We start from the raw sequence: 14,786 nt of genomic DNA, 5'->3' as shown, positions 1-14,786 counted from the left end.
ACTGAAAGGGGGGGGGGGAGTACAAGAGAGGTTAAGAACACCTGAAACGGACATATATCACTTCTTTTACAGGGGCTGACAAACTTTTTGTTTTGTTTTGTTTTGCCAGCCGAACACCTTTGGCTTAAATGATTTACTTAAAGTAGCCCCTGTGATTTTAAGTAACTATTTTAATAACTTAATGGTACTTTTTTTTTTGTCTATTTCAAAAACATTTATTTTTAACCGCTTTTAAGTTTTTATCAGAATTAGTTTACATAGCTATTGTTATTAGAGATATAAAATGGCATGAAAAGTTCATCACGATTATAGTAACCAAAATGATCAGAGTTATCAATAGTATCAATGTATTGTTAAAATGTGCTGGACATGTTCAAGAAGTACTCATACAGACAGAAATTTAGTTGAAAACCAACAGATTTTCAACAAATAAAAAATGTTGGTTTGGTGACTTGCAGCATAGCATGTTATCTGCTAACATGCATCACGTACAAATAAAGTTCTGACAAAAACGTTTTATAGAATGTTAAATCTTACAATTCAGGTTTTAAATCTTTTCTTTTTTTCAAGAAAAGGATGAGTCAAAATAATACATTATAGGGAAGACAGCAGCGCATTGTAACCAGAATCTGCATCTACAGCCCTGATCTTGGCCACAAAGTAGCCCGCATCAACAGAATAGGGAATGTTCTCCGTGTTAACGGAACCGAGCTCGGAATAGGGCGCGAGAATCCCGGGACTGTTGTCATTCTCATCCAGGATAAAAACATTGACAGTCACGTTATTGTTGAGCGGAGGAACACCAGAGTCTGTGGCCTGAACTTTGAACTCAAACGTTTTTATCTCCTCATAGTTAAAAGACTGTAAACTGTGTATAGCGGAGTGCCTTCATCAGTAGCTGTGATAGTCACGTTATACTCATATGCGCGCTCCCTGTCTAAAGGCCCGTTAACAACTAAAGTATAATAATTCTTGTATGAGTTCTGAACTTTAAAAGAAGCAGAGCCCTGAATCTTCAAAGTTACCTGTCCATTTTTACCAGCATCTTTATCAGTTACAGTTATCATTCCAACCATTGTGTCAATCGGAGCATCTTCTTTTACAGTATTAACTAAAGATGTTACAGAGATTTTTGGAACATTATCGTTAATGTCAACAATTTCCAGTAGCACTTTACAAAGAGCAGCTCTTGGCTTATGCCCTTTGTCTTTTGCCTGCACGCGGAGCTCCACAGCATTTTTTCTTTCGTAATCTACATCACCTTTTACTGTAATCTCGCCAGTTTCCGGATGTATTAAAAATGAATCTACGTGTTTATCGTTATTGTGATTGACTAAAGCATAAACAATCTCACCATTGACACCCTCATCTGGGTCGCTGGCTTGGACTCTAATAATGGAAGTACCAGGTGGTGCGTTTTCATTTACGCGAGCTTTATACAACGATTTACTGAAAACAGGAATATTATCGTTGATGTCTTCTACATTTACAATTATCTGCATTGTTCTTGATCTTGGAGGTTTTCCTCCGTCTACAGCGGTTAGTGTGAGCTGTATCACCGGCTGTTTCTCTCGATCTAAAGCTTTTTGTAGCACCAATTCAGCAGACACACTCTGCTCTCCTCCGCTCTGAACATCGAGAGAAAAGTGTTCATTCGGACTCAGTTTGTAGCTCTTTACCGAATTACTGCCCACATCTGCGTCAAACGCGCTCGGCAGAGCGAACTGCTCCCCTGGAAAAGCTAATTCTGAAATATTTAGGGTTGTCTTTGCCGTAGGAAATATTGGTGAGTTATCATTAATATCAAGTACATTTACCTCAAATCTGTATATATTCAAAGGCGAGTTAACAATTGCTTCTAGAGGTAAAGAACACTTCACATTCTGTTCACATATCTCATCTCGGTCTATTCTGTCATTAACTAGCAGAATACCAGTCTTTACATTGAAATCGAAATACCTTCGGTTGGTCTCCGACACAATTTGAAATCCACGTCTTTCAATGTCCTGTAAATTCAAGTTAAAATCCTTAGCTAAATTTCCAACTGCCGTGCCTGGGTTTACCTCCTCCGTTATGGAATACACAATCTGCCCATCTGTAAAAATACCAAAGCGAAGAAAGACACTATAAAATATCCACACGTTCAAAATATGTCCCTTTGTTAAAGCCATTTTACCAGACCATTGCAGTGTATGTTAAATCACCGAAATTCTTCCGCATGACTGTAAAACACTTTCTGCTAAATTCACGAGTGGACTGTTTCCGAGAACAATGGCGTACGACTAACAAAGCCCTTATCCAGGAAGACAGAACAAGAAAAATAGGAGGAGCCTCGTCTTGTCAGGAATGCTCAAACAACAGACAGATACTGACATCGCGCGGATAAAACTGAGCATCACATCAAGAAAGCAAAACATTCTTTTTCAACCAACCAATTACTGAAATAAATGAACTTTTCCACGACATTCTAATTTATTGAGATGCACCTGTATTTCAGCTGAATGGCAAATTAACACAATTTTTAAATATCAGCGAAAAATGTACTCAAACAGCACAAAGAGACACAAAAAGCACGGCTTTCAAAATTACGGTCAGGAAGCAAAGCCAAATTAATGTAGACGAAAGGGGGCTTTTAAAAAATGTATACATGTGTAAAGAGAAAGTTTGCTCAGCAAACTTCTTACATTAAACTGTTTGCATTCAGCTAAATTTATCACCTCGTACGAAAAAAAATGCAGATTGATTGATTGTCCGTATTGCATAATTCAATAACATCTTCTGTTCCAAAATAAAAACGCATTACATGTGTTATACGACAGGACAAATAACTGTTACCTTTCAATACAAAGTGTTCCGCTGCTGAATGAGCTCTAGTTATACCAACAATAAACAATATAGAACAATGCAATGTCCATCATGTCTATCGTGTTTCATCTGCACTCTAAGCTAAAAACTACAATATTTTGTAACTATAAACAAAATAATAAATAGTCAAGACAGCAGAGAGAATGCCAATTATATATGCAGCTCAAAATCATAAGACTTAATTCACCAATGAAACAAAATATGTAATCACTTACATAAACATTAATGACGGGCTCTGGAAAGCGCGGCGCGTTGTCATTCACATCAGAAACGTGTACAGTAATGACACTGGTGCTAGAGAGAGGCGGAGTGCCTTCATCAGTAGCTGTGATAGTAACGTTATACTCAGACGCGCGCTCTCTGTCCAGCGGACCGTCTACAACCAGAGAATATTTATTCTTATAAGTATTCTGTATACGAAAGGGTGCAGAATATTGTATCTTAATAACAACGGCACCGTTTTTTCCCGCGTCTTCGTCTTTCACGGTGATCAGTCCCACCATTGTACCAGCAGCAGCGTCCTCTCTCACTGTTTCAGCAAGAGATGTTACGGAAATTTCAGGTACATTATCATTAACATCAACAATTTCAACTAATACTTTACAATGAGCAGCCCTGGGTTTCGGGCCTTTATCTTTTGCTTGGACACGAATTTCTACGGCATTCCTTGCTTCGTAATCAATATTCCCTTTAATAGAAATTATGCCACTGACAGAATCAATAGTAAAAGCGTTGGCAATATTGTCATCGTCATCACTGCGTATAAATGAATAAACTATTTCTCCATTCAAACCCTCGTCAGCGTCACTAGCATGGACAGTGACAACCGAGGTGCCAGGGTGCGCATTTTCCATAATTCTTGTTTTGTAAAGAGATTTACTAAATACAGGGATATTATCGTTTGCATCCTCCACATTAATAATAATTTGTGTTGTTCCGGATTTTGGAGGTTTTCCTCCGTCTACAGCGGTCAATGTGAGCTGAATAACAGGCTGTTTCTCTCGGTCTAAAGCTTTCTGCAGCACTAATTCAGCCGACACACTCTGTTCTCCTCCGCTTTGAACATCCAGAGAAAAATGTTCATTCGGACTGAGCTTGTAGCTCTTCACCGAATTACTGCCCACATCCGCGTCAAACGCACTTGGTAATGTAAATCTCTCACCCGGGAAGGCTGATTCTGCGATATTTAACTCTGTCTTTGGTGACTTAAAAGTAGGAATATTATCGTTTATGTCTACAACATTCACCTCAAGTCGATACATGTTTAAGGGGGAGTTAACAATAGCTTCTAATTCCAGAGAGCATTTGCTGCTCCTTCCGCATAACTGTACCCTGTCTATTTTCTCTTTGACGAGAAGAACACCACTTTTTAAATTAACGCTGAAATACCTTTTGTTTGGGCCTGAAACGATCTGAAACCTACGATGCTCTAATTCTTGAAGATTTAGGTTCAAATCCTTCGCTATATTTCCCACTGCGGTTCCCGGATCAGCCTCCTCCGATACCGAATACACAATCTGCCCATCGGTAATATTCCAAATTGAAAACGTTGCAATAAAATACATCGACCATTTAAATCCGTGTTTCGACATTTTTATAATTCCTTCAATAAATTAGTCTCATCCATTCGGTGATTTAACAGCACAACGCCGTAATTCCTCACAGCTCCTGCAAAAACAGAGACAGTAAAGTGGCCTTTCCTGAACAAAAGCCCCACGTGATAAACTGAACCCTCCCTAACTGAGGAGGAGCTTTGCATAGCTGCGGTAAGAGAAAATCCCGGTCTCTAACGACACCGCGCGGACAAATATAGGCGAAGAAGATAATTCAGTATAAAGGGACCCAATGTCTTACAATCACAATAGAAGAATTTCAAACTATTTATATTTATAATTATATTATTGAACAATGTTATTAGTGGATAATTCAAATTCAGCAAAAACCTAACTGTATACTGTTTATATTTGTAAGTTTTGTCAATTCACACTGCACTTCAAGAAAATCAAAACCAGGGAAAATGAAGTTTCATTACATTAAAAAATGCTATAACAAACTTGTCAAAAACATTAATTTCTCTGTCTTTCTCTTTTTATTTATTTATTTATTTATTTGTATGCATGTTTGATTTTTATTTATTTATTTATTTATTTATTTATTGCATCATATAAATGTTGTGATTCTCACGTCAAGAAAAAAATTAGGCTTTACGATCAGAGGTGACTAAATCTGCTTTCTTGATGTTTGAGCGCGAGTTGCTCAGTACCACTAACAGCCCCAAATACATATAAAGAAAAAACGCATTGTAAAACAATGCAATGTCCAATGTGCGAAAAATCTTTATCTGTACTCTAAGGGAATAACTACAATATTTTATAAACACAAGCAAAACAATACATGACCAAAACAACAGAGAGGACGGCAGTTAGCTATGTAGCTCGAAAACCAAACAAGCACTAAATTCGCCACAATTTATACATGGCAATTTAAGATGAAAGAACTGTGGATTTCGATATTTGCGTTTTCAGCACCACGGACAGAGGGCATTAGCGCAAAAGACGATACAAACCTGTGCGCAATAGAAATAAATATTTAGGAAGAAATAAAAAATGATTCATAATTTCCTCCCCTCAATCTTAATATTGGAAAAAAAATGACACATAGCAAGAAAAATTCAAGAGAAGAAAATCAGCTCTAAACCACAGTGAAGAGAAAAATGCGTTTTCATCACTTTTAATAAAAATATCTTACCTTTTCTTTATTAGGAAGTGTTTGTGTTTATCACTGGCCTGTGCGCGGATCTCAAATGCATTGTTCTCCTCGAAATCTATATTGCCTTTAACTGTGATAACACCAGCATTCGGGTCAATATCAAAGATCTGTAGAATTTTATTTTGATCTCTTTTAATTATAGAATAAACAATATCACTATTACTACCCTCATCAAAGTCTGTGGCATTTAGCACAGCAATTGTCGTTCCAATAGCCAAATTTTCAAAAACAGTCGTTTTATACAACGGCTTGCTAAAAACGGGAGTATTGTCGTTATTATCCAAAACTTTAATAATTATAAGAGATGTGCCTGTCTTAGAGGGTGTTCCTCCGTCTACAGCGGTCAATGTGAGCTGGATCACAGGCTGTTTCTCTCGATCTAAAGATTTCTGCAGCACTAACTCAGCAGACACACTCTGATCTCCTCCTTTGTGCACAGCTAAAGAAAAATACTCGTTCGAGCTAAGTTTGTAAGTGTTTATTGAATTTTTCCCAACATCTGCGTCTGTAGCGTGATGGAGAGGGAATCTAACACCAGACAGGGTGCTTTCCGCAATGTCTAACGTTTGTGATTTCTCACTAAAAGACGGAGAATTGTCGTTAACATCCAGAATATTAATCTCTATTTGATAAAGCTTCAGTGGATTGTTGATAACCGCTTCTACACTGAGAGTACATTTAGGTGCTTTGGCACAAAGCTCCTCTCTATCTATGCTTTCGCTCACATAAAGAAATCCAGTTTTTAGATTTACCTCGAAATATTTTTTCTTGGATCCCGTGACAATCTGAAACATGCGCGATTCCAGTTCCTGAACATTAAGGTTTAGATCCTTAGCGATATTTCCCACTGATGTTCCCAGATTCACCTCCTCTGAAACAGAATAAGAGAGCTGCCCTGACACCGCGTCCCAACAACACTCTAAAACAACGAGCACAATACAGGCCACAATAGATTTACTTCTGTACGGCGAGAACATTATTACATCCAGTGAATTCCGTGCAGTGATCCACGAAATAAAAGACAGTATTCCAAGTTCATCAATGCGAATAAAGAAATATTAGACAATATTCCATTTTAGGGACGAGAAAACACGAGGCCTTCGTACACTCTCTTATACGTCCAGTCTGCCTGAAACAAAGCCCTGTGAAATCTCCTCCCCACTAAAACCGGGAGGGGCTTCCAGACACGGTACGCAGTTCGAGATTCAACGGACTATAGTGACACCACGCGGATTTATGAATTAATATCCATCAAAAACCTTGATAATATCACACACAAACAGATCATCATACCGAATTGCAGTTATTTGTCTATTTTAACTAATTATATTGGAAAATATTTAAGTTATTCGGTGTGTTAAATATATGAGAGGATATGGGGGCATTTTCCTCATCAAAACAAAAATTAGCTTGCATCAGCATATTCTTTATTCATCTTTCATCTCAAGATATATTTTTAATACTTAACTAGATTTCACTATGAGAAACATGCAGTTCTAATATCCAACTCCCTTAGATTACTGCAAGGATGACTTTGTATTACTAAATTATTAAATTAATAAACATATAAGTACTATCATAAATTAATTTAAAACTATGCGCATTACAATTATTCATTCGTACAGTATAGCTATCATTTCACATTTAGCACAATAAATAAATAAACAAATTTAGCATTAGTAAACAGGAGAAACATAAGTAGTTGCAGCGATGTTCATCAAAAAGACCACGACCAGTTCAGAACTACGGACAGCTCCACAAAAGCGCTAAAAGTTGGTTTTATTTGTAATTGTCTGCCAATAAAAAGAGGTCAATGAGAGGAAACACCAGAAGTCACACTAATTTTACAAAACGAAAACAAATAATCACAATTAAAATCTTTCAATGTCTTACCTTTTCTTTATTAGGGAGTGTTTGTGTTCTGGTAAAAGTGTCTCCTCCATTAATACTGATCAGTTCTGCATCTGCAGGAGGAAATGGCGCAGGGAAAACCACTACGTCACTCTTCAGTGTGTCGGAGCTAAAACACACGTCATACTGCTGAGTAGACTTGGAGTAAGACCAGCTCCCGTCAGGTTGAGTGGTGATCATCGGGGCGCTGTATCTGCCCAAACTGCTGCTGTCTGTCCTGTGGCATTTTACAGCTATCAAACTGATGAGGCTCAGGAAAAAGATGACGGACACGCACACAATGGCGATCAGCAAATACAGATTTAAATCCGAGAAACTCTCCTCCTTTATCGGCGCGTGTCTGAATGGAGTCTTGACGTCACCTGCGCTTTCAACAACCACAACATCAATAGACACAGTCGCTGACAGTGAGGGCTCTCCGTTATCACAAACCAAAATGACCAGCGGGTGAGTTTTCAGGTCATTGTCACTCATTCTCCTCTTAGTCCTGATCTCCCCGCTGCTGGTTCCGATTCGGAACAGATTGTTTCCTTTGGGTTCAGAGATGTGGTAAGACAGCAGCGCATTGTAACCAGAATCTGCATCTACAGCCCTGATCTTGGACACAAAGTAGCCCGCATCAGCAGAATAGGGAATGTTCTCCGTGTTAACGGAACCGAGCTCGGAATAGGGCGCGAGAATCCCGGGACTGTTGTCATTCTCATCCAGGATAAAAACATTGACAGACACGTTACTGCTGAGCGGAGGAACACCAGAGTCTTTAGCCTGAACTTTAAACGCAAACGTTTTTATCTCCTCACAGTTAAACGACTGTAAACTGTGTATATCGCCACTGTCAGAGTTTATGTTTATCATGGATGTTACTGGGCCGCTTTTCGAGTCTCCTCCTTTGTGCACAGCTAAAGAAAAATACTCGTTCGAGCTAAGTTTGTAAGTGTTTATTGAACTTTTCCCAACATCTGCGTCTGTAGCGTGATGGAGAGGGAATCTAACACCAGGCAGTGTGTTCTCCGCAATGTCTAACGTTTGTGATTTCTCACTAAAAGACGGAGAATTGTCGTTAACATCCAGAATATTGATTTCTATTTGATAAAGTTTCAGTGGATTGTTGATAACCGCTTCTACACTGAGAGTACATTTAGGTGCTTTGGCACAAAGCTCCTCTCTATCTATGCTTTCGCTCACATAAAGAAATCCAGTTTTTAGATTTACCTCGAAATATTTTTTCTTGGATCCCGTGACAATCTGAAACATGCGCGACTCCAGTTCCTGAACATTAAGGTTTAGATCCTTAGCGATATTTCCCACTGATGTTCCCGGATTCACCTCCTCTGAAACAGAATAAGAGAGCTGCCCTGACACCGCGTCCCAACGACACTTTAAAACAACGAGCACAATACAGGCCACAATAGATTTCCTTCTGGACGGCGAGAACATAATTACATCCAATGAATCCCGTGAAACGATCCAGGAAATAACAGACGGTATTCCGAGTTCATCAATGCGAATAAAGAAATATTAGACAATATTCCATTTTAGGGACGAGAAAACACGAGGCCTTCGTACACTCTCTTATACGTCCAGTCTGCCTGAAACAAAGCCCTGTGAAATCTCCTCCCCACTAAAACCGGGAGGGGCTTCCAGACACGGTACGCAGTTCGAGATTCAACGGACTATAGTGACACCACGCGGATTTATGAATTAATATCCACCAAAAACCTTAATAATATCACAAACAGATCATCATACCGAATTGCAGTTATTTGTCTTTTTTTTTTTTTTTACTAATTCTATAGGAAAATATTTAGATTCTTCGGTTTGTTAAGTATATGAGAGGATATGGGGACATTTTCGTCATCAAAACAGAAACTAGCATGCATTAGCATATTCTTTATTCATCTTTCATCTCAAGATATATTTTTAAGACTTAACTAGATTTCACTATGAGAAACATGCAGTTCTAATATCCAACTCCCTTAGATTACTGCAAGGATGACTTTGAATAAATAAATTATTAAAATAATAAATAAGTACTATCATAAAATAATTTATAACTATGATGTTCATCAAAAAGACCAAGACCAGTTCAGAACCACGGACAGCTCCACAAAAACGCAAAACGTTGGTTTTATGTAGCAATAATAATATATTAAGCAATTGCAATAAGTCTGTTTACTTCAGCAAAAAAAAAAAAAAAAAATAACTGTTTAGCCACTTTCAACATTTTAAGTCTCAGAAACTTGTAATTGTCTGCCAATAAAAAGAGGTCAATGAGAGGAAACACCAGAAGTCACACTAATTTTACAAAACGAAAACAAATAGTCGCAATTAAAATCCTTTAATGTCTTACCTTTTCTTTATTAGGAAGTGTTTGCGTTCTGGTAAGAGTGTCTCCTCCATTAATACTGATCAGTTCTGCATCTGCAGGAGGAAATGGCGCAGGGAAAACCACTACGTCACTCTTCAGTGTGTCGGAGCTAAAACACACGTCATACTGCTGAGTAGATTTGGAGTGCCTTCATCAGTAGCTGTGATAGTCACGTTATACTCATATGCGCGCTCTCTGTCTAGAGGTCCATCCACCACTAGAGAATAATAATTTTTGTAATTCGTCTCAAGTTTAAAAGGTACTTTTTTGGACACAAAGCAATTAACCATACCGTTTTTGCCGTCGTCCCTGTCAATCACTGACACGAGAGCGATAGCAGTGCCAATACTGGCGTCCTCTTTCACTGTACTGAGGAGTGACGTCACGGTTATCTCTGGCTGATTGTCATTAATATCCAGCACCTCCACCAGGACTTTGCAGTGCGTGGACATCGGAGGCTGTCCTTTGTCATTGGCCTGTGCGCGGATCTCAAATGCATTGTTTTTCTCGAAATCTATATTGCCTTTAACTGTGATAACACCAGTGTTCGGATCAATTTGAAAAATGTCTAAAATGTGATCTTGATCTGTCTCTCTAAGTGAGTAAACGATCTCACTATTTGTTCCCTCATCTTTGTCTGTTGCGTTTATAATTATTACCGTGGTACCAATTGGCATGTTTTCAACAAGACTAGCTTTATACAATGGGCGACTAAATTCAGGAGCGTTATCATTAATATCTAAAACTCTAATAATTATCTGAGACGTGCCTGATCTTGGTGGATTTCCTCCATCTGTAGCGGTAAGCGTGAGCTGGATAACAGGCTGTTTCTCTCGATCTAACGCTTTTTGCAGAACTAGCTCGGCAGAGACACTCTGCTCTCCTCCTTTGTGCACAGCTAAAGAAAAATACTCATTTTGGCTTAATTTATATGTGCTCACAGTATTTTTTCCTACATCCGCATCAGACGCATAAGAAAGAGGACATTTTACGCCTGGTGAAGTGTTCTCGGCGACGTCTAAATACTGAGTTTTAGCACTAAAAGATGGGGCATTGTCGTTAACATCCAGAATATTGATTTCTATTTGATAAAGTTTCAGTGGATTGTTGATAACCGCTTCTACACTGAGAGTACATTTAGGTGCTTTGGCACAAAGCTCCTCTCTATCTATGCTTTCGCTCACATAAAGAAATCCAGTTTTTAGATTTACCTCGAAATATTTTTTCTTGGATCCCGTGACAATCTGAAACATGCGCGACTCCAGTTCCTGAACATTAAGGTTTAGATCCTTAGCGATATTTCCCACTGATGTTCCCAGATTCACCTCCTCTGAAACAGAATAAGAGAGCTGCCCTGACACCGCGTCCCAACAACACTCTAAAACAACGAGCACAATACAGGCCACAATAGATTTCCTTCTGTACGGCGAGAACATTATTACATCCAGTGAATTCCGTGCAGTGATCCACGAAATAAAAGACAGTATTCCAAGTTCATCAGTGCGAATAAAGAAATATTAGACAATATTCCATTTTAGGGACGAGAAAACACGAGGCCTTCGTACACTCTCTTATACGTCCAGTCTGCCTGAAACAAAGCCCTGTGAAATCTCCTCCCCACTAAATCCGGGAGGGGCTTCCAGACAAGGTACGCAGTTCGAGATTCAACGGACTATAGTGACACCACGCGGATTTATGAATAAATATCCATAAAAACCCCGAAAATACCATAAAGAGATCATCATATACGATTGCAGTTATTTTAAATTTTTTAACTAATACTATAATAAAATATTTAGATTTTTTTTGTGTGTATCCAATATATGAGGGAATATGGGGGCATTTTCGTCATCAAAACAAACTATTTTTCATTTGCATATTCTGTTTTCATCTTTCATATCAAGAGATATTCTTTAAAGCCTTAGCTAGATTTCACTACGAATAACATGAAGTTCTGTACTATCCAATTCACTAATATTACTACAAGGATGACTTTATTTAGCTAAATAATTAAACTAATTAATGCACTAGTATTATCATAAATTAATTAAAAATATATGCATATTACAAGAATTCAGTTGTACAACATCGCTGTCATTTCACATTTAAGCAAGTTTAAAAAAAAAAAAAAAAAAAAAAAAAGTTATAGCAATAGGTGAAACAGTAATAGATGCAGCAATGTACATCAAAAAGACCACGACAAGTTCAGAACCAGGGATAACTCAACAACAGCGCGAAATGTTGGTTTTATGATGTAATAGTATATTAAGTATAATATATTAAGTAATTCCTATAAGTATGTTTACTTCCGCAAAACACTATTAACCATTAAGCCACTTTTAAAATTTTAAGTCTCAGAAATTAGTGATACAATTGTAATACAATTGTATTTCAATGAGAAGAAACACTGGATGTCCCACTAATAATACCGGTAATAATAAAAAGAATCGGAATGAAGATCCTTTAATCCCTTACCTTCTCTTTACTGGGAAGTGTTTGCGTTCTGGTAAAAGTGTCTCCTCCATTAATACTGATCATGCTGGTTCCGATTCGGAACAGATTGTTTCCTTTGGGTTCAGAGATGTGGTAAGACAGCAGCGCATTGTAACCAGAATCTGCATCTACAGCCCTAATCTTGGCCACAAAGTAGCCCGCATCAGCAGAATAGGGAATGTTCTCTGTGTTAACGGAACCAAGCTCGGAATAGGGCGCGAGAATCTCGGGACTGTTGTCATTCTCATCCAGGATAAAAACATTGACAGACACGGTACTGCTGAGCGGAGGAACACCAGAGTCTGTGGCCTCAACTTTAAACTCAAACGTTTTTATTTCCTCATAGTTAAACGACTGCATGCTCTCGATCTCTCCTGTCAATGAGTTTACTTTAAGGAGCGCTGCAACAGGTGTACCAGTGACAGAGCTTTGCAGTAAAGAGTATGTTATATGTGCATTCTCCATGATATCCGCGTCAGAGGCCGTCACTGTGGATATAATGGAGCCCACTTTGCTGTTTTCGCTCAGATATGCATAAACTACAGAATTTGGGAAGCGAGGCGCATTGTCATTCACATCAGAGACCTGCACTTGTATTACTTTAGCTCTGGACATTGGCGGTGACCCTTCGTCTTCAGCAATGACTGTAATGTTATACTCCGTGACGTTTTCCCGATCCAGCACGCCATCTAAAACCAATGAATAGTAGTTCTGAAAGGATGACTGTAATTTAAATGGATTTGAGCTGGCAAGGCGAACGCACACTGCTCCGTTTTTACCCGAGTCTGGATCTGATACCGTCATCAGGGCAATTACTGTTCCCTTTCCCGCATTTTCCTCTACTGGGCTAAGAAGTGATGTTACACTCACATCTGGAGGGTTATCATTAATGTCTAGCACCTCTATTAAAAGCTTAGTATGACCTGACATAGTCACTTGACCTTTATCGGTGGCTTGAACTCTAATTTCAAAAGCGGCGTTCTCCTCATAATCAATATCACCCTTAATTCTGACATCTCCACTTTGCGCGTCAATTTCAAACTTCTCCAAAATATTTTGGGGTGTTCGACTTATAAAGGAGTAAACTATCTCCGCATTCAATCCTTCATCTAGATCTTGAGCTTGTAGTCTGGTTACTGTGGTGCCAATTGGCGCGTGCTCGGCTATGGAGACTTTATATAATGGTTTATTAAAAACTGGAGCGTTGTCGTTTGTATCGATCACATTAAATTCGATCATTACGGTACCAGTCCTGGCAGGCGATCCGCCATCAACCGCAGTCACTGTGAACTCGAGTCGCGGCGTCGTCTCTCTGTCCAAAGCCTTCTGAAGCACTAACTCGGCGGAGATCGTCTTATCACTATGAGTTTGTACATCTAAAGTGAGATAATCATTAGATGTAAGCTTATAGGTTTTTACTGAATTCACTCCAATGTCTGCGTCATGCGCGCTCTCTAGTGGAAAGCGCATACCGGGCGCGGTGCTTTCACTAACATTAATCACTACAGAGCTCATAGGAAACACTGGAGAGTTGTCATTAATATCAAGAATGTTTATTCTTACCCGGTAGAGTTGTAGTGGACCGTTCACTACGGCTTCCAGATTAACGGAGCACGAGATTACGCCTGCGCAAAGCTCCTCTCGATCGATCCTTTCGCTCACCTGCAAAGAGCCCGTCTCAATATTTACACTCAAATACTGCTTTTTAGAACCTGACACGATGCGAAAGCCCCTGGATTGCAGATTTTTTACTGAAAGGTTAATGTCTTTAGCTATATTACCTACTGTGGTTCCCTGTATCACCTCCTCCGATACACTGTATGAGATCTGTCCGGTTACAGCCTCCAAGAAATGACAGGTCAAAGCAAATGAGAAACAGGCTAATAAATGCCTCTGTGTAGATATAAACATGTTTGCTTATTTTTTCTCCACAATAATTACGAAAATTGGCATCAAAAATGGATGAAAGAGTTTAATTTCAGTTGAGTAAAGGATCCGTTTCGGGCTACCAAAGACAAAAGAAAACAGCCAAAGATCCCTTTTCAATCCTCAAGACAAACCCATAGCGACAATAATCCAAAAGCATGGACGTTTTGCATCCGTCAAAAATCCTCAAAGCCAGTCCAAATCCGCATACAATATTCCATAAATGTCTAGATGGTTTTTCACATCTGAACCCGACGTTCTATAGTGAAGAGGTTTAATACAAGAGATACATGAAGGAGAGGGTGAGAGAATCAGAGAGAGCAAAGAGAGAGGAGGGCTGGTCATGATTAGGAGGAGGAGGAGAGACACGCCTTTAATACAGCTAGTGGAACAAGAGTGACACATAGTGGCCTCTACATTAACTGCAGCTTATGATTCACTGTAAAAGCTACAG

General features: G+C 38.9%; 2 protein-coding genes across 2 annotated transcripts in view; both read right to left on the bottom strand.

The window, feature by feature from the left end:
* Positions 1–14,564, bottom strand: part of LOC107754496 (protocadherin alpha-3-like) — a 24,311-nt gene extending 9,747 nt beyond the window's left edge. The window contains exon 1 of the mRNA XM_016570973.1: positions 12,456–14,564. Coding sequence (XP_016426459.1) covers positions 12,456–14,317 — 1,862 coding nt within the window. The 5' untranslated portion in view covers positions 14,318–14,564. The remainder of the gene's footprint in view (positions 1–12,455) is intronic.
* Positions 5,581–9,227, bottom strand: LOC107754497 (protocadherin alpha-4-like). The gene is made up of 2 exons (XM_016570974.1): positions 7,528–9,227; positions 5,581–5,613 (listed from the first exon to the last, which is right to left on the bottom strand). The coding sequence occupies exons 1-2, from the start codon at positions 8,980–8,982 to the stop codon at positions 5,596–5,598; spliced, it is 1,473 nt and encodes a 490-aa protein (XP_016426460.1). The 5' UTR covers positions 8,983–9,227; the 3' UTR covers positions 5,581–5,595.
* Positions 14,565–14,786: the final 222 nt, after the last annotated feature.

Source organism: Sinocyclocheilus rhinocerous, unplaced genomic scaffold (assembly GCF_001515625.1).
Source record: "Sinocyclocheilus rhinocerous isolate Xijiao unplaced genomic scaffold, SAMN03320098_v1.1 scaffold50, whole genome shotgun sequence".
NCBI lineage: Eukaryota > Metazoa > Chordata > Actinopteri > Cypriniformes > Cyprinidae > Sinocyclocheilus > Sinocyclocheilus rhinocerous.
This window is presented reverse-complemented; position numbering and strand designations above follow the sequence as displayed.